At 38.5% G+C, this 25,078-nt stretch overlaps 1 protein-coding gene across 8 annotated transcripts in view; it reads right to left on the bottom strand.

Annotated features, from left to right (window-relative positions):
• The window catches only part of tpm2 (tropomyosin 2 (beta)), a 40,080-nt gene extending 16,586 nt beyond the window's left edge, over positions 1 to 23,494 (bottom strand). For 4 of the 8 annotated variants that reach the window (XM_044333092.1, XM_044333090.1, XM_044333091.1 and 1 more), the window contains exons 1-3: positions 11,220 to 11,366; positions 9,776 to 9,909; positions 689 to 806 (exon numbers count right to left, since the gene is read on the bottom strand). In XM_044333092.1, the coding sequence (XP_044189027.1) occupies positions 689 to 806; positions 9,776 to 9,909; positions 11,220 to 11,351 (384 nt within the window). In that variant the 5' untranslated portion in view covers positions 11,352 to 11,366. Of the gene's footprint in view, positions 1 to 688; positions 807 to 9,775; positions 9,910 to 11,219; positions 11,367 to 18,971; positions 19,098 to 23,241 lie in introns of those variants that run through there. The other 4 variants (XM_044333088.1, XM_044333087.1, XM_044333086.1 and 1 more) reach the window with 2 other exon arrangements.
• Between the last annotated feature and the right edge of the window lie 1,584 nt (positions 23,495 to 25,078).

The raw sequence follows: 25,078 nt of genomic DNA, 5'->3' as shown, positions 1-25,078 counted from the left end.
ATTCAGCACACACTGAACCTGAATCTTTCTAGTTAGTAGAAGAATTCTCATTTCTTACTCTGTTTAGTAAGAAAATCTGCCTATATACTAACCTTTAGCATTTAGACAACAAACTACAGCTCTCTTTGTAAAAGTACAGATTCCTGTTTCTCACTGTTGCCATTTCAATTTCATACTACATGCTGTACTAGTTGTGTATAATATGTAGTTGTCCCATGTCATTTCCAAATCATAAACTCATTACTTGCCCTTCACCAAATTTAACAGCAAAAGTTAGTTTAGTAAATTTACAGAAATAATGGATGCTTTTTACAATTTGCTTTTATTACTTCCAAATAAACTTTAGAACATTTGATGTGTTACAGTCATAATCATCATACTGATGAATATTTTGTTGAAGAGTCTAATGTGAGGTATCATCTGTTGCCTGTCTGGTAGTCTGCAATAACAAGCAAATCTTTAACTCTTACTTTAGTATAACTAATTTTCTCTTAGAATAGATGGCAGATTGGATGCCAGATAATGATTTAATTCATGAATTTAAGTCACTCACTTTCCAGTGCGAGTGCACCACAAACTCAAAACCTGTTTAGAATTAGTTTGTTGTATCTATATGTTGTGTGGAATTAGGACACACAATGAGTTTCTGTTTATGATGAAAGACCATGAAAACTAGTGAATCCCCCACCTCTTCATATTTGCGGTCGGCCTCCTCAGCAATGTGTTTAGCCTCCTTCAGCTGCATCTCCTGGATCTCCATTTTCTCCTCATCCTTTGTTGCTCTGTTCTCAATAACCTTCATTCCTCTGAATGACAAAAAAAAACAATGCAAAGCAGCCAGTCAGAAACTACTGTATACAGTCAGTATTCTGGTTCTGGGGCTAACTGTAACATCTACCTACATCAAAGTCATGAATGTTGAGAGATTCAATAAGTTTAAGTGCTAGATCTGAGTATCACTGTAATTGTTTAGAGGGGCACTTTACACATCATGATCAGTTTATTTCTAACAAGTGCTACTCAGTTTGTAAAATCATTTCTTCTTTGGCTCAAAAAGGAGCTTCCAACCTCCAACTATAAGAATAACATAACAGACATAATTCTACTCTCAATAGGAGAATACATTCAGCATGGTAACATGACATTGGTTAAATAAAGTGATAATAAAAATCAACATATTTCAAAATAATAAAATAAATTAAAGAGACAATAATATAAAATAATAACTTAGTAATAACTAAGATTTATTGTATCATACTAGTTGTATGAGCACATTTCTTTATTTATTTAGTTCAGAATTTGGATAGACTCAAAATACTTACTTTCCCAGTAATATTAATGAGTTCATAGTCCACTGAACTTTTTCTGTTTTGTTTTCATAGTGTAATATTACATCCTTGGCTTCCATCTTAATTGAATGATTGGTTTGAGTGTCAAAATAGCCCTCTTTTTTTTTTTTTTTTTTAACCAGAATCCTGATGTGTACTGACATTCATAAAATATATGTTTAGTTGTTTCTTCATTTTTACAAAATTCACATTTGTTATCAATATCCACAAATCTTGAGACAAATTTGTTGGTGGGATAAATATTATGCACAATTTTGCAATGTACTTCTTCAAATTTTTTGGGCATAACAAATTTTTATGGGAGAGGCCATGTTGTTTCCCACTGAATGTTAGAAAAATGTGAGCTCCACACAAATTTCCCCCATGGAGTAATTTTCCTTCTGCTGTAGAAATAATTCCTTATATGTTTATTTGTCATTTTTAATATTTATTCCATTCCACTAGGGATAGCATTTATTACTGTTTGATATTCTTTATAAGTACCAGGAAAGTTTTAGATCTGAGAAATTCCTCTTAACTGAGAATTTGAGCTTTGTCATTTTGTCGGTCTGCAAGAAAAAAAATATTCCTATTAATCTAATGTTGCAAATATAGTGATAGTTTACTCTTTCTGGTTATGTACTTATTGTTCCAAAGCATAATTTTGCCGCTGGAAGAACCTGTTGATGAAGTTTAGACACCTTTAGTGGTAATCTTTTTTCATCATAATCACATAGTAATAAATGGTAAACCTCCCATTTTTCCAAAAATATTCTGCAGTATGAAGTACCAAAAGGATTCTTGAACTTTCAAATGTTCATTTATCCATTTTAATTTTAAGGCATAGTTCAGTATTCTCCATGCATTCTTCGCTTCTCGGACCTGCTAAAATCTCATTTTTTAAATGATGGCATTTTTTCAAATAAAATTAATTATAGTGTTGTTTATTTCCTTACCGAGGGATTGTTGAATAAAAAGGGAGAGGGTAGGGTAAACAGATCTAAAGATACTATCTACTTTACTCAAAAGAACTCTGCCTAACAAGGACAAGTCTCTTTGAAGCCGCATATTCAATTTAATTTTTTTTTTTTTTTTGTATTTTGAGCACAAAATTATTTTCTTGTAGTTCCTTAAGATTTTTGGAGATATGGATTCCAAGGTATTTAACACTTTTTTTAAATTGATATATCAAACATTAAAGCTTCCTTAGTGTTATACAGACTTAAGATGTCACATTTTGATACACCGAGTTTTAATCCTGATGCCAGAGAGAATTAATATATCTTATTCATTATTTTCTCAATTTGAGGTTTGTTATTTAAAGGACAATTTGATGTTTGTTTGTTTTTTCAAAAGACATAGTACTAAAAAAGGACTGTGTCATCAGCTAATTGAGTTATTCTAATCTCTCTCCCAAAAACCCTTAGCCCTTGGAAATGATGGCAATGTAAAATATGTATTGAAAGCAATTCAACAACTATAAGAAAGAAAAATGGAAAACCAGGGCAACCTTAGCAGACTGATCTGTGAACTGAAAATATCTTAGTGGTATTTGGAAATAGCATGACACAGCTACTGATGTCTTTACAGAGCATTCTAACATTGGAAATGAATATTTAAATAAAGCCAAGAAGTAACTTAATAGGAACTGATGCTCTACTGTGTCGAATGCCTTGTTAAAATCAAAATGAAAGCGTCTGATTCTACATATTCAGAGTAATCTAATAGATCAAGAATAAGCCTAATGTTACAACTTATATGTTGATAAGCCATGAAGCCAGTTTGTGTTTCATATATGATTTCACTCCCTATGATTTCACTGGCAAAGATTAGTGAGAGTATTTTGTAGTCTACATTTAGTAATGTTATTGGTCTCCTGTTATCCATCAAACAATGATCTTTGTCTAGTTTGGGAAGCAGTGTTATTATACCCTGCTTCATAGCTGTAGTCATTTCTTCATTATCTATACATAACATATTGAAAAGCATAGTTTCAATTATATTCCAGAAACACATATAAAATTCAGTGGGAAGACCATCCATTCTTGGAGATTTTTGTTTTTTCATTTTGTTAACAGCTTCAAGTATTTCAGATTTTGATACAGGTTTATCACAGTAAACTTTAAATTCATTTGATATTTGTGGAGTAAATTCTCTTACAATATTGATAAATTTGTCACACTCTGGCTATAGCTGGAACTATATAAATCAGAAAAGAATTGAAAAGTGTAATTCGCTACATCAGAAGGATTGGAATTTACACAGCTATTTATTTTTAAAGACATAATATTGTTTCTCATATAATTTCTTTTTTTCAGTGCAAAAAATAGCTTCTATTCTTCTTACTTTCCTCCATTTTGCTCTAGAGCGTATAAAGGCTCCTTTGGTCATATTAATATATAATTGGTCTATTTCTTCATTCAGACTTGTCAATTTAGATCCTTTCTCTACTGTAAGAGTTCCTTTGTTTATTAAGATGTTTAGTTCTTTTATAGTTTCAATTTCTTTGATATTGTCACGTTTTTTAAAATTTCTTTACTATGCTTAATGGCTGATTCTCTGATTACATTACATTTTCTGATTTACATTTGAAGAATTCCCATTTTTGTACATTACTAAGTTCATTGAGACTGAAAAAGTGACCAACAGTTGCTTCCACTGATTTATAAAAGGTTTAATCTTTCAACAAGTTACAACTAAATTTCCAATAGCCATGTGTTTTTTTGTTTGTTCTAGTGGATTAGCAAGGGTGATGACTATCATTTTGTGATCTGAGAAAGGGGTGTAGCTGTGTAATGTTTAAGAAACAAACTGCAGAATAGGGAAGGTTAATAACCATAGGTCCATTTGAGATTGGAGAGAACCACAAACATTACTCCATGTATAATCTTTTTGGTGAGGATGCATATACAATAGCGCCAGACATCAATGACATTAAGTTGTTCCCATAATTATGATATTGCTTTAAACCTTGAGTGGGGGCTATTCTTGCTGGTAATCTATCCATTTGGTCATCAGCTGCATCATTCAAGTCGCCGCCAATAATTAAATGAGAATTTTTGTATTTCTCCTTCATCTTTTTTAATTCTACTGCTATGTGGGTAACTTGTTTTTTGCCAAAGCATTGTTGTTATATCCATAAATATTATTCACGACTAGAACCACATTATTTGTTCTAAGAACCAGGATAATCCATCTACCCTCTTTAGATGAGATTCGGCAACATCTCCTTTAAATTTACTGAACATTTGACCAAAGCACAGTAATATTAGTAATATTAGTGTTTCACAATGACAAATCAACAATATGAACATCGATGTATGTCCCTCTGTTCTTCCCACCACCAAAGACTAGGGATGCACAATATTGGATTTTGCCGATATCCGATATGCCGATATTTCCAACTCATTGTGGCCAATTGCTAATGCCGATACCGATAAATGCACATATTTTTTTCCAGCTGGCTGAGGAGACTATTACACATGGAATCATAGAAGTATGATCAAGAAAGACAATATATGAAGGAAGCACTTAAGAAGACTGGAGTTCAGGAGCTCAGCGTTAAAACTTTAATGAACTTGCCAAGCGGGTGGAGCAGTACAGTTTTCTTCGAGTTTATTAGACAGACATTATTAATGTGTAGGATTTAATCTCTGGTCCATACTCTGGAGCAGAAGGTGGCTTTAATGCACCTAATACGCTGGTTGCCAACCTCCATTATAAACCAAAAAGAAGAAGTTTTTTTTTTTGGTACATCCTGTCAGCCAAGGTGTTTCCTATCTGTGCAGCCGAACATAGCAGCTCCTCCGCGGACTATTTTACCCTAACGGTCCCGGTGCTTCCTCTGCAGGCTCCACTTCACTCAAGCTGCCCATCAGATCGGCTGCTTCTTCCCACTTTAACCTGAATAACAAACCGGGGCTCGGTGCTCTGGTTGGATCCACACGGAGAGCCAGGGCTAACATTAGCTGAGAGGCTAGAGGAGCGTTAGCAGCAGCAAGGCCGGAGGGAAGCACAGCCAGCTAGCCTCCGCTAGAAGAAGCAGCTGGTCTGACGGGCGGCTTGAGTTGAGTGGAGCCTGCGGAGGAAGCACCAGGACTGTCAGGGTGAAACAGTCTGTGGAGGGAAGCAATATAGGCAGCGGAGGAGAAGGCAACAAATTGGCCCCTCATAATCAGCAGAAAATGTTCATTTCAGGCCAATGCCGATATTTCATTTTGGAGCTTATATCGGCCGATACCGATGACGTGCCAATAATATCGTGCATCCCTACCAAAGACCATATGATCTGTCCAGATTTGGTCACAGTCTGATCGGGTAGAGGGGCTGTGGGTGTAGCCACACTCTGACTGACAGGAATAGTCTCTAACATGGTGGCTCCGTCAGAGTTGGTGTCTGTCCCTGTCCTCTCATGGGTGCTGCTTCGATGGGTTGGGGAACTGGCCCTAGGTCGAGGGAATGGCTGTTCTGCCACAGCTCTGCTCCTTGCTGCATCCTGATGACAAAGGATCTTGGGGTGGTGCTCTCACTTGAGATCACCACTGGCGCAGACCACCACTTTTCATGGTCCAACTTGGAGAATACAACATCTCCTGGTCACAGGGCTGGTAAAGGCTTTGCTCCATGACAGCAGTTGAAATAGTGAGCCTGTTTAGCATTTTCCCTCCTGTCCTTTTCATTCACAGCTATCCTGCTGGGCCATTTTGGCAGGAGATTTTTCTTCAGAGAGGGGAGTGTGATTCTGATTTTTCTCCTCATCTATAGCGTGGCTGGGCTGAAGCCTGTGGTGGAGCAGGGAGTGGACCTATAAGTCATTCTATAGCGGCTTGTGGTCAGTTCCTAGCTTAAACTACTCAAGTCCATTGAGGTATCGATCAAACCTCTCACACACTCATACACCCACCCGACATTCCTCTTCTATTTGGGTGTAGCATGTTTCTGTGAGGTGTCTGGTGCAATATCCCACAGGTTTCCACTGCTTCCCATGGAGTTGAAGGAGTACACCCCCTAATCCAAAACTACTTGTGTCCGCTGACCAAGCAGTGGGCTTGCTCACGTTGTAGTAAGCAAGTACTGGTGCAGTTGTCAACAAGCTCCTTGATGCATTCAAAAGCTGTTTGTTGTGCATGACACCATGTCCATGCATTCTTGTTTTTCAGGAGCTCACACAGCAACTGCCTTATTGTTGAGAGGTTGGGGATGTGTCTTCTGAGATAATTCACCATTCCCAGTATCCTTGGTGGTCACAACTGCCAAATAGCAATCCCGGACCAGTCAATGTGATGCCCAAGGAACCGCAGCTGACTCTGCCTAATGGAGCACTTCTCACAATTGAGCTTCAGACCAGCTGTCTCTACGCACTCCATTACATTCTCCAGGCAACTGTCATGCTCCTCATCTGTGGCCCCATAGATCAGAATGTCGCTCATGAAGACCTCAGCGCCTTTCAGCCCCTGGAGGGTCCCCAACATCTTCCCCTGGAAGATTTCGGGTGCGCTCGTTTTACCGAATGGGAGCCACTTGAAGTTGAATCTGCCAAATGGCGTAATGAAGGTATTGAGCTTATAGCTGTCTGGAAGTAACGGTATCTGGAAGAACCCACTGGCGGTATCAAATGAAGAAAAGAGACCCTCATCAGTAATAGGCAGGATACACTGTTCTCTTTTCACAGCCTCGTTTAGCCTCTTGAGATCAACAGATACAGGCTTTACCTGTGCTCTTCTTCAAGACTGGCACCCTGAGTGCACACCAGTTGATAGGCTGTCACCCTCTTGATGATGCCATTTCTCTCCATCCCCTGGAGCTCCTCCTTTACCTTTTGCAGCATAGGGAGAGCACTGTCTTTCAGTTATATTGTCACAGGTTCAGTCTTTCATGTCTCGTGCTCACCATATTACTGTAGATGTCCTCTGTTGCGCACCGTTTCATCCACTCTCCTCACCAGATTCATTTTCACAGACATTGGCCTGCTGAGTAGGCTGTGAGTGGGTAAGTCTTTCCTTTGTGGGTAACAGTGTTCTGAAAGGTAGGTTTCCTTGCCGATGCCATCCAGATCGGCCCTGGTGTCAAATTGAAAGTCAACCGGTGTAGAGGCTACCAGCAACTCAACAGCCCATTGCTCTGGTGCCCCATTTGCTTTACTCACAGCCCTGAGAAAGTATGACTGTTGCTTCTCCGTTTGCTATGTAACCTCACTGCTTTCCTGTTCCTACACACTCTACTCCAATGTCCAACGTTGTTGCATGTATTTCATGTGGATTTTCTAGCTGGGCAATTTTCATCTTAACTGTGCCACACTTTCCCACACTTTCTACATTGTCCGTTATTTGCCCCTCTCAGCTTACCATGGTAGTTAGTGTATCACTTGTGAGTGACTTTGTGTATCACCCCCTTTGCCTCTCCTTGCATGCTGACTTGTGAAGCAACCTCCTCAGACTGCCTGACCGTCTCTGTGGTCAGCTCCTGCGTCAGGTCCTTTGTCAGCTTTAACTTTCATGAGACATCTTTGTTGAGTATTCCAACAACAATTTGGTCTTGGATATTCTCACCAAACTGGGACGTCTGGTAACCGTATTAAATCTGGCTCATTATCTTCAGGACTTCTTCCCTTACATCTTCATTCCCTCTTTCCAGGAGGTTGATGAGATGTAGATTCCATCTTCTGCTGTAACGTTTACCTTCTTCGGTTTTCCCTTTTAGATCTTCCATGCGCTTATCCAGCGTTTTCACCTTGTCCTTAGTCTCATTTACTTGAAACCCAAGCCCTTTTATCTCTTCTTTACTTCGTTAATGTCCACTGTGTTATTATTCTTATTCTGTTCAAAGACAGAGAAGCATTCCTTCAGCTCATAGATGGCTTTGAGAATGTCGGCGTTTGAGACTCTCTCATTCTCATTTTTGTTGACACATATTTTCTTTGGGTTTGGAGTCTTACTTGGGGTCTCAGGAAGGGGTGAACACAAACCATGGAAGGTCTCCTCTGGTTCCATGTTCATCACTTGTCCTCCTTTTATGGCCTTCCATTGCATCATTGCTTTTCATTAGGCTAATTTATGCTTCCTCGCATCCTCTCTCCTCCCACGACCCGGAAATCATTTCCCCTCTGCTATCATGGAGGATCTTCCAATCCCTTAGCTTAATGAAAATCCTAATGAAAAGCAAGCAGCATTAGCTTGGTAAGTTAATTAGTTGCCACACGTGTCAAAGTTTTAGGGTATATTCGGCCATCAAAGGTCTTTTCTTGGCTATTAATACACACTTGTTGGTGCATCTATCAAGTTTTAATAGTTCAGCAAGTTGTTAAATAGCTGGTCTCATAAAAGTAACATAAGGTACTCAGCTAGTGCTGCAGAGATTAGTACATGTCACATATTGCACCCCCCCCCCTTGACCTCCAAACTCCTCTTCTTTAATTTTTAATGACGCTTGGCAGCCAGCTTGCAGGTGCATTACTGCCACCTACTGGACTGGAGTGCGGAACAGTCGATTGGTAGACAAAAGAAAAGGAAAGTTGGACCATGAAAAGTTGGAAGCAGATAGGATCTAATGAAAGATGCTATTGGTTGCATTAAGGGAAATGTAGGATTGAGTGTTTGTAAAAATCAGGATATCTCTGCTGTATTGGTTTGGACCATTCTTTTAAATCTATCATCCTAAATTCTGAAAGCACTATACTAAATCACTGCATTTCTCTCTTTAATGACTAATGCTTCACTAACAGGGGGGCCTGTGGAGACTATGTGGTCAAAGCTAAGCACTTCAGTCAGCAGCTGTGAAATGTGCTGCAATGTAATCTGATGGGATTATTTTGGGTGTTAGTTTATCCTTTTGTTCCCCCTCCACATTTGCAATAATAAAGTTATCTGTTTTTTCACTAACATATCTCATAAACTGCATCTTGTAAACGTGCTCTATTCACTCGCCATATTCAATTACTGTTTATTTTCTGTTGGCACAATATAACAAAATTTAGGAGAATGATCTGATATCACAATTTCATAATTTTTTGAGCCTAATACATTGTTGACTGCAGATTTTGAAATAAAAACATAATCAATTCTTGAATAGCTTTTATTTTCTCTGTGAATAATAAGTATAGTCTTTCGTTGTTGGATAAAATGATCTCCATTATTTGTTCAAATAAAATTTTTTTTGGTGGGTCCTTAAACCTTTTTAAAGTATGTTGTTTGAGTTTATCAAAACTATAATTAAAGTCCCCTCCTATAATTATAATTCCTTCATATAGTTCCCTTCATACTGCTGACTGCAAAATTATCTGCAGTCAGCAAGTTGATTAATTGGAAGGTAGCAAGCAATTGGAGACTGTGCTCTAACTAACAAATTGATAGAGATGTAGTAGTAGTAGTAGAGAACAGGACTTTTTAGTTTCTTTGGAAACCCTAAGACTGTTGTTAAGACTTTAGGTGGATGGACATAAAGCTCTTCACCTCTCACTCTCATCTGCAGCTTTCTCAGCCTCTTCCAGCTTCTGCAGAGCAGTAGCCAATCTCTCCTGAGCTCTGTCCAACTCCTCCTCCACCAGCTGGATACGCCTGTTTAGAGAAGCCACCTCTGCCTCAGCCTGCAGGGACACACACACACATACACACTATGCTGTAGATAAGAGTTTGAAATCACATTATATTCATAATGATTATGATAACCTATAGAACAGCACACAGAAAATAATCAATATCTGAACATATCCAAAACATAATAATAAAAAAAACAATTAATACAACAATTTTGGTGTTATTTGATCCGTATTTAAGCATTTCAATGACAAAAATAGCTATGATCATACTGCAAGCTTTGATGCTAAATTGAAATGTAGTATTCACAGGATGTTTTTTGATGTGGCTAACATGTGATATCAGTTTAACCAAGTAAACCGTATGTACAGATAACATCAATGATGTATCACCTGGGCCACTCAGACCTATTCCAAGGAAACTGAGGTTGGAGCTCAGCTAGTTTATCATGTGAAGGTCAGGCTCTTTGTAAAATATAAAAAGACAGTGACAAGAAAAGAAACAAACAAAGAAGAAAAAATACCAGCAAAAACAACAGGTGACCAGCCCTTTGAGTCAGAAAAAGAAGAAAAAATGATAGCAATAAAGAAGAGTCACTCCCATAGCACAAAAGACGTGATAATGTCATTGTTGCAGAAAAAGTATTTTACATTTTGCTGCTTTGTTCAAGTTCTAGCACTCAGAGTGTCTGTTAGAAGGCAACGCCTGTGTGAGATGGAAGTTTGCAATTTTCCTTGAGTACATTCGTCTAATTAAAGGAGCAGAATCCTCCCTCGCGTTCGAACCATAGTTTTTTGGGTTTTTTTTTTTTTACCTAAATCTTTGCTGAGTAGTAATTATTCAGGTTTTTAAATTTCGTGTGTGTGGAAAAGTGCGTGTAACTGAGTTCTACTTATCAGACTTACAACTGGGCTTGAATGAGGGTCAAGAGTGAACACTTGAAAATGATATTTAGACTCTTAGAGTGAACCTCAATCGCGATAAACGCCAGCATTTAAAGAACAATTTACTGTTATATTATCATACCCAATTATGACCATACCTTTCCAAAAATGTTAACTAGATTTTGCCTCCTCCACTGCAGGGCTACTGAAATATAATCTTGACAGCAACATGGTAGCTCGTATTACTGCTACTTCCAGTTACTCTTAAGGTGACAGTTACCTAACATTTAGTTTCGACAAGAGTTTTATTGAATATTTATTGTCTTAGCGCTTATTGTCTACATGTAGTATTTGATTACTTTCCATTTTTAATAATTCCTTGAGCTAACTTGAGACGTGAATTCCTATAGAGAGTAGGAGTGGATCGGTGATTGATGGTGCAGCGGGGGTCGGACAAGTGGTGACAGGATAGTTACCCTCTCTCTGGCCTGCCTCTCCATGTCCGCCTCCGCCTGCAGCAGCTCGGCTCGGTCCTCTGCCGCGTACGCCACTTGCTGCAGCGTTTGGATTTTCCGTCTCACCGAGTCTATGGATGTTAGAGCCGCCATGCTGTGAAAAGTCAGCTAGTTTTGTCAGGGTGTTACCGTGGCAACGGTGTCAAAAGTCGGAATCAACATATGTTCTTCCTGTTACAATTTCAAAATAAAGCAATTCTCGATAAGCCTTATTTTGTTTTGAAAGATGAGGATATTATGCCCCCTTACTTACTCATTAAAAATATCCCATTATCATCTAACGTAAATTTGACCTTAACGCGCTGAACGGAAAGTGCCACTCAGGAGCAAAGTTAAGTTAAGTTAAGTAAATTCTGTACATATTCTGTAGAATATTTGGTAAAGACAGCATGGCATATTTCCCCTGAGACAAAGCCGGAGAACAGCCGGCTGACAGGATTTCACCAAGTATTGAAAAGGGGCCTTGAAATGGCAACACATGCCATTCAGGCGTACTGCCACACTAGAGGGTCAACTATTTTCCTTACTGGTTTTAAATCCACCCTGATGCTCTATGGTTTGGCTCATCTCCAGATGGTGTTGCCTTTAACCCATTAGAGAATCCCCAATTCGGCCTTGTTGATATTAAATGCCCTAATGTGAAAGCTATGTTGACTACCCATGTTGACTTTGCCAACTTTGCAAGTTGGCAAAGAAATCCGCAAGATGCCTATTACCAGCAGGTGGGTGCATGGACAGCTACTCGTTATGGGTATGCAGTGGTGAGACTCTGTGGTGTACAGTATGTAATGACATACAAACTAAAACCCTGATCAAGACAGACATAAGACTCTTTAATGGTTGGTTAACCTTTAACAAAATTTGAATTTTACAGACTATTCAGTTGAAACAGGTGAGGAATTTTTAACACATTGTCTAATCAGTGTTGAACACATAAAAACTGCAAAAACACAAGTAGCATACAGCTCAAAATTCTGTGCATCGGTACATATGGTCTATAAGACTTAGCAGGAAGATTCATATTTTGAAACAAATGACCAGGTACAGGTGATGTGTGAACAGAGAACAGAGAATAACATCTTAAAAGTCTGGTTTAAGACTGAAACTAATAATTTCAATTATCAATTGATCTTCTGATTACTTTCTCAAATAATTGCTTGATCTAAAAAAAAGCCAGAAATGGGTGAAAATGTCCATCACAATTTTCTAGAAGCCAAACTGACATTTTTAAATGTCCTTTTTTGTCTGACCAACAGTCTACAATCCAACAATACTTTTAATTTCCATATAAGGAAATGTTTGGACTTAAAAAGTGACATGATTCCTCGTAAAAATAGTTGCACATTAATGGTGTTCACCCCTCCAGATGAATTCCAGAGACTTGTAGAATCAGTGCCAAAGCTGAGCAACACCAGTCTTCAAAAACATATTCCCTCATTTAGTGTTTTGATGATAGTGGTCGAGAGCGCTGTCTAACCCGTCAGTCAAAAACCTCCCATAGGTATTCAAATGGGTTGAGTTCTAGAGACTGTGAAGGCCATAGCATATGATTCACATCATTTTCATACTCATCAAACCATTCAGTGACCCCTCGTGCCCTGTGAATTGGGGCATTGTCATCCTGGAAGAGACCACTTATCACCCGTCTGTATGTATACGTACGTATGTATGTCTGTAAGTAAGTAAGTAAGTAAGAAAGTTTGTCCTTTGCATATCTCAAGAACTGTTCATCTGACCTACTTCATACCTGGCAGGTGGATTTCTAGGGGAAACGAGGAAGTGCAATGTCAATGTGTTCCTCAAAGTTCTTTGGATGAGTGGTTCTCGAGAAATATATAAAAATACCTCATAAATAATGTTGATTAGCTTCTTCTTCTGCCCATGGAACCAAGGAACGGAAATACAGACAACACCACACTGCCATCGTAACCCATACTGTGGTCAGAGGTGGGATTACATCCATAGTGTTAATGGTTTGAAAATGTTTAAGAGACTTAAGCTCTACTTATTGAATTGTGTAACGTTACTGTGAACAAAACTTGGCGCATACGTGCAAGACTTGGTGGTGGATGTCTCAGGCACGTACAGAAATATATTAAAATACCTCATAAACAACGTTGCTTCTACAACATTGATTTGCTTCTTCTTCTGCCCATGAAGTTAACGAGCGGAAATACATACAGCCCCACTCTATCATCGCAACGCACATTGTGGTCAGAGATGGGATTACATCCGTAGTGATGCTTAGAGGATATTTTTGGTCATAATTAAAATTAAAAGTCCAAATAGAAAATTAAAAGTGATCAAATTAAAAAGATTATTATTTTACAACTCTACTGGGAATAATCAGGCCATAATTAAACTTAAAAAGAAAAAGGAAATTGAAAAATGTAAAATGATAATCTGAAAATGTAAAGTGACAATGAAAGAAGTGAAATTTAAAATACAAAAGCTTAAATGGAAATGCTTGGACTGCAAGCTTAAATTGTAAAGATGATATTAAAATAGCTATGGAAATAGGAAAAGGGAAACATCAAGTATGAAACTCAAAATGGGAAATGGAAACTCTTAAATGGAAATACTTAAAAGCTTAAATAGAACAAACTTTTTTTTTTTTGCATTTTCATTTGCACTTTACCATTTGGTATTTTAAATTTTATCATTTCCATTTTCCATTTGGCATTTGACATAAATGAGAAGGCATGGCCCAAAGGTTGGAGGGAGGGTTTGAAATGGCTGGGGTGCAGAGGCACCTTATGAACAGCAGGGAGAGCTGACTGCTAAAGAGCACAGTGAGTTTGGCAGAGCAACATGAGTCCAAACTAGAAGAGGCACCGCACCATGCTCTAACATCCACATTGGCTGCTAGCCAGAGCTAGCCTCATTGCTGACAGAGGTGCTGGAAGATTATGACTGTACAGTAACTGTACACATTTATTGTGCTTCATGTTATTTGCTTCTACTTTATTTATTTATTTATTTAGTTGCTGAAATTAGAAAGATATGATGGCTCATTTGGCTGCCAACTCACAGCCACAGGTTTTTATCAACTACTATTACAGTAATTCAATTATGATTATGTAGAGTTAGTCATTTGTTTTGCTGTCTTTGGAAGAATCTAACTGTCAATTTGTCAAGGCAATGACTGTAGTTACACACATAAAACAGAGCAAATACTTCCACGGGCAGTTCAGTTTCTCTCATATCCTCCGAGACAAAACACAAATCTTTTGAGTAAACATAATGTTAGCAGCATGTTTAGCAGATCAGCAGCAGCAGCGAGTGAACTGTTATGCCTACATAGGAGGTGTTCAGGTACATGATCATGATTGAGTGTAGGTCACCCATATTTTGGAAGCACTCACAGCCCAATACACAATTATGAACACACGTAAAATGAAGGAAATACTTCCCACGGGCAGTGCAAAACCAGTTTGTCTCATATGCTTATTGTGAAGTGCCACTACAGACAAAGCACAAATCTTTGGAGCAAACATACTCACTCAAATCTGAACTGAAGGCACAGAAAATAAACAATCTAAGAACCCATTATGATCAATCCACTAGAATGCACATTATTTTATTTTTAAATGCAGCCCTTGTACCGGGAGCCTAATCATCCTCACAGGTCTCCTCCTCTTCAGAACAAACAGACCCAGTGATTAAAACAGGTAAAAACACTGAATAAAGCAGTTTCATGTAAAAAATCAGCAAAATAAAGTACAAAATAAAGTAGGAGTGGTAAGAAATAGTGGAATCAACAGGAAAGAGCATGTAATTATAAGCAGATTAAGAATTGGTCACAGCAACCTGAATAGTACACGTTTTATCACAGGAAAACACCCAACTGGTTATCAGTGTCAGGAAAAAGAGACAGTGGAGCATGTCCTGATTTCATGCAGGAAATATGAAGAGAAAAGAAGGGCAATGATTATTACAGGTCTACAGAGGCTGAGATGAGTGGAGGCCAGGGTTACAGATTTGCTTGAGTGAGGGAATAAGGCGGAGGGGGGAAAAAATGATATTTAGATTTTTGAGAGTAATTGGACTAATTACAACACTGTAACAGATTTGGACAACAGTGATTAAATCCAGAGGGAGGCAATGATGCAACTTAAAAGGACACCAACTGCGATATAAACCCAAAGAAGAAGAAGAAGATGAAGGGGTTGAGGAACAACTGAGAAATACTCTCAACTGAAAAGAAAATGGTTAAGTCTTGTTGTGCATGGGTGTGCCTGGTAACGATAAGGAGTGGAGAAGTGTTTGGGTTTTTCAGATTTTCATCTGCAAAACGCAGACATGCTCAAAAAAAAGTTCTGGATTCAGCATCTGAAAAGGGAGAAGATCCGGGACAGGCCAACTGCTTGTGTCGAAAAGACGGGGGCCTGACAGTGTCAGGAGTTGGGAAAACCCGGCAGCCTGGTCTTCATGACAGAATTTGTGGGGAGCATTTTGTGACAAGTAAGCTTTGTGTCTCATTTCATTTTCAGTATCAAAGAAACAACTTATTTGAGGTTGTTGGTGTTATGTCAGATAGGTCAGACCACCGTGTTTAACTATATATCTTTAAACCTTACAGTTATGGCTGAAAATAAAACCAGAAATAACCAAATTTGCAGATTTCACATATCTGTGCAATTCAAATCATCTACCAGTTGTCTACCCAGAAGTGATTGTTGTTATTAGCGCAGTGTCATGGTGACTCACACCGTAAGTCTGATTGACTTGAAATTTGACACACAAGTCCAGCTCAATGTGGCCTACAGAGAGCCTCTTGGACCATAAAAGTCTTTTGCTAATTTGCATAAACTGAAAAACAGATAAATGAATAGAACTTTTTGAATTTTGACTCAACAGTACCAATTTTGGCATACAGTCTTGGGGGACTGAAATATACATTACTATTATAAATGAGCAAGATTGATTTAAAAACATGGCTGCCATCAACCAAAATATATTAGCAAAAGTTTTAGGCACGCTAGATGTTTAGATTCTTATCCATTATGCAGTATCATCAGGGAGGTGTCTGATCGGTCCCAAATTTATTCATGACATGACAATGATCCCAAGCATACAGCTAGAGTCATAAAGAACTATTTTCAGCAACAAGAATAATGATGAGTCCTGCAACAAATGGTATGGTTTGGCCCCCACAGAGCCCTGATCATTGAGTCAATCTGGGATTACATGAAGAAGCACCTGAGATGGCCTAAATAATAAATCCACAGAAGAACATCCTTTCTCCAGGATGGTTACAACAACCTACCTGCAAGTTACCATGAAAAACTGTGTTAAAGTGTACCGAGAAGAACTGCTGCTGTTTTAAAGGCAAAGCTGCTCACAGCAAATATTGATTTACTTTAAGTTTCTGTTGTTTACTCAACTTTGTAAGAAGTTAATTGATAAATTAAAACAATTTATAGCAATATTTTTGTGAGCATTCTCACTTTACTTTCAGTGCCTAAAACTTTTGCACAGTACTGTATATATATATATATATATTTATTTATTTATTTACTTTTGTTGCATTCATATTCCATATTTCTATGCTTGTCATTTGTAACAATAATACTGATGCACCTGTCTGTACTGTTCTTGCATTGCTTACATTCCCCTACTTGCATTCCAATTTGCACCCCCCTCTGTTATACTCAAAATGTTTGTAAAGTTCAATATAAATTACCAAAGTTCTCAGTTACATTTGTGGAATGACTGTAAAAATGTTCAATTTTGAAAATGAATTTAAATCATATGGTTTAATATGTGAGACATATTATACATCAGAATCACACATAATAATGCAGGTATCTTCTAGTTGACATTGTGGGTGTATGTGATGTGCTATTGTGTGTAGCTTTGTATTTTATATAATGTATCCTGTGTGTTTTTTGCTCCTCCACTAAAAACTTTCCCCATCGTATCTCCTGCTGCATGTACAGTGTAAATGTGTTTGTGAATAGAACCTGATGTCCAGAGGCAGAGATGTTTATATTGGAGCTGAACATCATCTAGCAGACTCCTGCAAGTCAGAAATGCTGAGTCATATCTCATACCACATAATACCACATACCATATAAGAGCTTTTTCGACCAAAAGTTCCAGGTCCTCAAAAAGGGGCTATATACTGTAATTGCGATGTCCCTAGTTCGAGTCCAGCCGCAGATCTTTGTTGCATGTCATTCACTGTCTCTGCCTACTCTTCTTTACTATCAACTCTGAAGCGTTCACAATCAAATTAAGATGGCAATTACAAAAAATATAGATTAAATGTGAACCTGAAAGTCAGTCTTTTAGGTTTTTAAATGCTGAGACTGTCCTCACGAGAGAGACAACAGTGTTTATCATTTGTGTTAACACTTCCTGACTTCCTGAGTTCGGAGTAGCTGGTTGGGCATACAAACTGACTTTGAGTCTGGAGATTGCAGTTCACATCTCCTCCAACAGTCAATGTTGGTTTCTTTTCATGACCATCATCTTCGTCAAACTTACATTTACAAAGGATTAGCAGTTAAGCTCAATACGCTGCTTGGCCACTTACTGAAAACTAAGAAAATAAAAACCTAGTCTCTGGAAAATTATCACAGCAGCAGTACGGTTCTCTTTGATCTCAGTGCTCGGGAAGAGGGCAGCAAATGAGCTCAACTGAACCTACCTGATATGTGTGGTTTTCACACATTTAATTGACAAACACCATGAACCAAACTTTTGTCCTGGGTGTGTTTTTTCTGTGCAGCAGCACCACCTAGTTGGGCCCCAGTGTCCATTTTCAAAAGGAACTCTGATAGCACACTGTGGCTGTGCCATGCTGTGAGTGAGAGCATTGCATGGCCAGCTACTCCTATCCAAAAATGACCTGACACTGTCAAAAAGGAGAAATACCCCAGTTTAGCACACTTAAGATTACTATTAGTGCATAATTTACAATTATTTATGATTGATGATATATTACCATAAAAAACCTGTATTACAGGGCACTGTGTGCAGTTCTGCAAAAAGATGTTCCACATGGACCTTATTACAGCTGGCCAAGGAGCAGCAGCATCTGTACAGACTAGTTCCAAGCAAGGACTCAAGAAACTAAATCCTGTCAAGCCATGTCAAGCTCTCCAGATTGGTTAGAATAGATGGACCTCAAGGTGCTGACAAGCTTTATGATATGTTAGTAGAACCTGATACTGTACATGACAGACTTAAGACTGTCTCTGCTGCAGCTGTCAGCAGTGACACACTACTCAGCAGCAGTTTTCCATTGGAACTGATAAAGATGCTTTGGAGATTTTGCACAGCTTTAAATTGTACTTCTGAAGATCAACTTTAAATGGTTATGATTATTGGAAATGTATGAGATGTGGGAGTGTGAAGTGTTAAGTTGGACTGACAGTAACAAACTGGCCTGTGCATATTTAAAACACAGGAGGAGCTAAGACTGCTGGTTTATAGCACTAATAATATAGCAGATGGTCTGAATTTACAGTACTGTAATTCTAGTTCAACAGCCTGGTGTTAGTTTCTAAACACCTGAAAGAATTCGTTTGAGTTGTGATATATGAAACATTTCAGAATGACAGCACATGTAGTCAACAACATGACACCTGTGTGACTGTGTGAGGGATCAGATGTGACTGGACTAAGTACAATAGGTCAATTTGGTCTTAATATAGTTGCCTCTCTCCAGTAATGTGACCCCTGGCATCAGCTCCCATCACTCACATCTGCTGCCTTTTTCTCCGCCTGCTCCAGCTTCTCCTGGGCATCCTTCAGCGACTCGGAGTATTTGTCCAACTCATCTTCCACTCCTTTCAGCTTTTTCTGCAGACCGAGCAGCTCCTCCTCCAGCTACAGGCCAAATACACCAACACACAGTACACATATACAGATAAACAACATGTTAGATAGTCGTAAAGCTTGTTTTTGGCATGCACAACTATAAATGATATTGAAATTTTACACCACTAGCAGCATGGCCTATGACGGCAATATTCTCTATCCAACACTACAGTCCAAAGCAAGATATCTTAACACATCTCCTACAAAGTAAAACCATTTTTCACCACCATCTTTCCCAGCCTTAAGTATGCTCCAAACAAGAAGACATCATATTCAGGGGGGGGGGGCTACATCTGACAATTTTTATGGCTTTTCAGAAAAAACAATCTGACTATCATGCCCACTTTATGCAGTGATTGGCCGGGTGTGTGGAGTTGTTAAAGAAGATAAACTAGTTCTGTCACTTTTCATGTGAGCGGTGGAGTGCAACATCATGAACACATTCGGGGAAAGGCTGAGAGTGTTCGTCTCCCCCCTGCCTTCTAGTGAGGCCAAAGGTAGAAACACCTTTGCCTTTACACGTGAGAAAATGAGAAAATTTTGAAGATATATTTGGTCTGAACAGTTTGCTTTGGCACTGAACGCTTTGCAGATATATTCACTATAAATGTTTTCTCATTATGTTGATAAAAAATGGAATCAAGGCAGAACTATGTATCCTATAAAATGTTCCTGCTATTTCAAATTAGGTGACCTGCTGAGCTTTCCTCTAGCACCAACACCATGCAAGTGAGGTTTGAAGGCCCATCTCACATCCCCTCCTGGCCTAGTGCCCTAGCAGACTTGACACAATGACAGTTACCATGTCACAAAGGTATGGCCAAACCTATCATCATCCATTAAATGCAAAAGTTTCTTGTCTCAATTATACATCATATGCAGCAAACCAATGTCTGTTACAAAAGGTATCTCAAATTCTAACAAGTATATTACTATGAAATTTGATGTACACATTTATGTTTCCCAGAAAATGAATCCTTATGATTTTGGAAACTAATAATAATCTAATTGGAAGATTGTCATGAAATTCGCGGAGCATGATCATGCTCCCAAGAGGATCGGATCTTATTTTAATGACCCCATAACAGAAAATCTGAATCTATCAAGCAGATTGCTCTTTTGCTCCCCGGGAGATGAGCCCTCTCCATTTTGAACTTAAGGCTATTGTTATCTGATGATTCATCTCCAAAGATTGTTTCAGCGAGTTGCCATTTTCAACAACAGCTTCAAGGACTATAAAAAGCCATTTGTAAATGACCGTGATGTGGCCCGACCACAATGTCCCCAGGACAAATGTCCTTTCTATATCACTTCTGACAGTCTCTCCCAGCCTGTAGCCATGTAAGGCCTGTCAGTCACAAATAGCCTGGGACAGTCCTGATCCTACAGTCGGCATTGTGGCAACTCCCAAACCGAGTTGCCTTGACTGTCTTTCTATGTGGATCAACAATTCAAAGAAGGTGGGGGTCTTTAGAGGGAACACAGAAATAGACATGCCAGTATTAAATGCACCCAGGCAGAGAGAAGTGATTGTACAGGCATTGTGATCACTGCGAGCTGGGACCCTCTGGGAACAAATGCTATGTGGACAGTTGCATAGTTGAATAGTTGTTATCTATTCATAGATTGCTACCTGATCTTGACTATTACACTGTGGAGCTGCACAGGAGAGACAGCAGGTTTCCATAAAGGAATATCACTGTGCTCTGCAGCTTAAACAATACTTCTACTGAATTTATTAGTTCATGGCTTGAAAATGAAGCTGGATTTGGCAGGAAGGTGGGGGGAAACACACAGTAGTTGGCTGTATATAATATATAAATGAGACAGCAAATTTTGAATGTACTGGATGGTGATATTTATTGGCCGTGAAGGGATAAAATACGCTGTGACAACACATCTCAAAGTATTTTTCTAAATGGTTCTTCACTGTATTGACATTGGTCAAATTTGACATTTTGACATCAACATATGTACAAATATGCCTGCTCATTTACATAACAGAGATGGATAATTGATAAACCAATCTATGCATATTCTCTGTGTGTGTGATATCAAACCTCAACCATGAATAAATGTATGCAGGACATCAAATAGGCAAAACACAGATGCCTTCAAAAATAAACATAGAGCATTTGGGCTCTAGACTACTGACTGGTTGATCTGCTGTTGTTGTTTTTATTATTATTATTATTATTTCTTTCATATTATCATATGTAATATCCATAATGTTATATTAATAATGGGTCATCATCCAAGCTAGGTCTGTTGAAGTCTCTGCCCCATGCATACTGTCTAGAGGGCTGCAAAAGTGCATTTGAGGCCCCTTGTGGGGTTGATGAGTTGTGGATTTGGACAGCCCTCTGCACTCAGACTTACCAAGAACACACCTGTTTAGTCTGCAAATTCAGACATTTGGATTTAGCCAGTATTTTTGGTCCAGAGGATATCTTAACACTTTGGTCCAAGCTTTGGTGTAATTATGTGGGGCCACTTCAACAGTTCATTAACAGTTAAATGAAAAAAAGTATTCAAAATCTCAATAATTAAACACATTTGAAGGTGTCTGAAGTGCGGGCAGACTTGACCTCAGTTTTTTCTAAAATCCTGGTTATAGCCTTGTGCACATTCATTCTCCCAAGGATAAGGATCAGGACAAACTTGATCTTATATTATATGAAGAATAAGAATTGTATAATTCAATAATTCAGTGCCACGCTTTTGTATTGTGGGGTGTTTATCCATTTATATTAATTAATTGAGAAAGTTGTCTGCATTCAATTTTCCAAATACCCAACGAGATACAACTAGTTTTAAATTTTTTGTCTGAAAGGTACTGATGATCCTACTAAATATCTGACTGTGGAACTCTTACCATTTGAATTATTCTTGATCTAAGCAACACAATAGATCATGAAATTGTAATTCATCATCTTGGGAATCATGAGGAATACAGAAACAGCCTTTGTTCCTTGCCCTGTGCACATTAATTCTCCCATGACTAAGAGATATGGTGTACTGCAAGGTTCCATATTAGGCCTCATATTATTTTCAATTTGTACTGTTTGACCAATACATTGACTGTCAATGTATTGGTCAAACATCCATAGATTTATTACCTTTAACTACTACTTAGATTGCTGTATTTCAGTTTATTCTGCCCTCAGCCTTCACTTAGTTAATCATTTGACCGATACTGAATTTTTTAGTTTGATACCAATATATCACAATTAGAGATTTGATTCAAATCTGCTGACGATATATTTGCCAATATTCAATTATTTTAGATCATATATGACAACAAACATTTTTCATAATGATCCCCTCAATTTTGTTCCTGGGGTACCCTGTGTGTAAGTGTCGAGGCATTGACAATGAACCAGTTCACGTCTGGTTTGGTCATTTCCCATCTGTCACCTCTCTACTGTCCACTTTCTAATACAGGCTTCAAATGCCCTAAAATAATTAAAACAAAATTTGTTCATAAAGAATAGTAGTGTAACAGTCAGTAAACATACACCAGTGATGTCAGCACACAACAATGTCAATCTAAAAAGTTTGTTAACATTAGCTAACTTTAGCCACTGGTCATACCAGACCAAGTAAGGCAGGAGCGGCAAAGCTCCTGACTGAGAAAGACTGTGTTTTATTGGTTATGAATTTAACATTTCATTTGTAAGAAGAAGAAAGTGGTCTTTCTTTTTTCAAAATCCTGCTCTAAGGCTGATTTTTCTCAGATGTTAAGCCCCTGTGAGCCCCAGCTCATGGGGCCCTCCTGATGGTTTCAAGGACCAGACTGATTAAATCTATCATGCCTTCAAACACACTGCCTGAGAAAAGTAAACTGGTGTTTTTTTCAGTCTTTGTTTGACAAATGTTATACTTGCTCAAGGTTTTTCTTCTCTTGCTTCTCTATATTCTTCGTCTGACTTCACTTTTGATATCTGTGTTGCATTATTCATATTACTATGAAACACTGTTTTGAAAGGTGCTCCATCAATAAAGATATGTTGTGCATTTGATTTGGCAGATTTAGAACCAGAAGAAATTCCCAAATAACTAATAATCAGTGCTTCTTTCATTTCAGGTGAGAAGTGACTGAGCTGCTTTAGTTCGGCTCTAGAGAGGTATAGAGAAACTCCATCTCTCCCACCTGTTTGCATTTGTCCTCTGCTCCTTTCTTGTCTCCCTCAGCCTGCTCTGCTCGGTCTATCGCGTTCTCCTTATCCAGCTTCAGCATCTGCATTTTCTTCTTGATGGCCTCCATGGTTCCTAAGGTTGTGAGTTCTCAGTAGAAGGAGAAGTGTGCTCGGTTATCTGGACAGAGACAGAGACACCGGTCTGAGACAGGAGCGCGCGTGCAGCTTGTCTGAGCGACTCGGGGAGAGTTCGGGGATGGAATACCAGCTGCACGAGCCCCTGATTTTTTTTTTTCACTGTGGATCCACATGGGGACGTTGTCCATATTTAGACAGCGAGTTGTCCAGTCTGTGTGCGTGACGTCGGTGTTCTGAGTGAATAAATCAGGTCTGTCCACGATGACAGAGTTTTCGTTGATTTCATCATGTTTGCATGTGTATCACTATCCACCTGGAGAGGTAACAACAGGACAAACCTCAAATCACGTCCAAGATATCTCTGGAAAGTAAATTCACCCGAAGAGAAAACTGAGACAACTATGAAGTTCAAAAGTTCATTTACACTTTCCTCTTTGAAAGTAAAGCATTGAGCATTGTTAGAGGAAGTATTCAGACTCTTTACTGAAGTAAAAGTAGCAATGCTAATCTACTTTTTACAAGTAGGAGTAGGTGAATGGAATAAAAAGTACAATACGTCCCTCTAAACTGTAATAGAGTAGAGGTAGCATGAAATGTGGCTCTAATGTATAAATAGTAAAGAGAGCTGTATGTACTTAGTTACATTTCTCAAATGTCAATAATAAAACGTAATAAATGTTAAAACGAAGAAACGTTATATCAAAATAACAGCATATAATGAAATATTAATTTGAAGATGTAAAATTAAAATGAAAACACAAATTTGAAGAGTTTAAACCGAAAATGGAAAACGATCAAGACAGGTTGCGTTTAATCAGTAGAGATAAGAACGTTTATAGTGTACAGTAACCTCTATGTAATCAGAAAATGGTAAATGACCAGCAAATTAAAACAGGGTGAGGGGGCGTGGCCCTCCTGTCAATCACAGCAGGCTAGATGGGTAAGAAGGATGGGCCAGGAGTGCACACAAGAGAGAACAAATGACATGAACCCATTGTGTAACCCTGTCCACCTCAGGTTGCAACAGTGTCACTAATGGATTACATTCATACGCAAATGATTTACATGCACACTCACTGGCGACATTCAGAGGCACTGCAGGAAGTAGTGTGATGTGTATATTACAGAGGGAACAGTAAAGGTGTGGTCAGCAACATAACCTCAATGCAAGATTTGATTACCACCCATGCTAACCTCCAGGGTCACTGTGTGCTGGTGGTTTGTGGTCATTTGTTGAATTGTGACTTTGTTTCAGAACATGAAATAAGCTCTACTAAAGCACAATATCAAGGTGAGTCGTAATTTATTACTTCATCTTGAGGTCCTGTCTTGAAGAGGGTCCTTGTGTTGAAATCCAGTTTTAAGACCTTAATTATTTCAGATGATATTGCGCCTACAGGATGCATATTCCTAAATTATTTTGTGTTTCAAATGAGAGATTAATAAAGGCCCAGTAGCTTATTTTTGCCCAAGGGTCCCAGAGGAGGTTAATCCGTCCATGCCTTACCAAACCTCAGTAATGCTTTCGTTACTTTAGATTTGGTAGGAATAAAAACTGAAAAAAATAGACAGTGAGCACAATATAATACAATTTATGATTATATAAGCAAAATACTTTGCCTATGAACACTTATGTATAAAATATGTAATCAGGAACCTCTAAAGGAGTCTTTCTCCTGTGTGCAGGGTGAGAAGAGAAATGGATGTCAACAG

Source organism: Thunnus albacares, chromosome 18, assembly GCF_914725855.1.
Source record: "Thunnus albacares chromosome 18, fThuAlb1.1, whole genome shotgun sequence".
In the NCBI taxonomy this organism is placed as follows: Eukaryota; Metazoa; Chordata; class Actinopteri; order Scombriformes; family Scombridae; genus Thunnus; species Thunnus albacares.
Note: the sequence above shows the minus strand (reverse complement) of the source record. Positions and strands in the feature narration are given on the sequence as shown.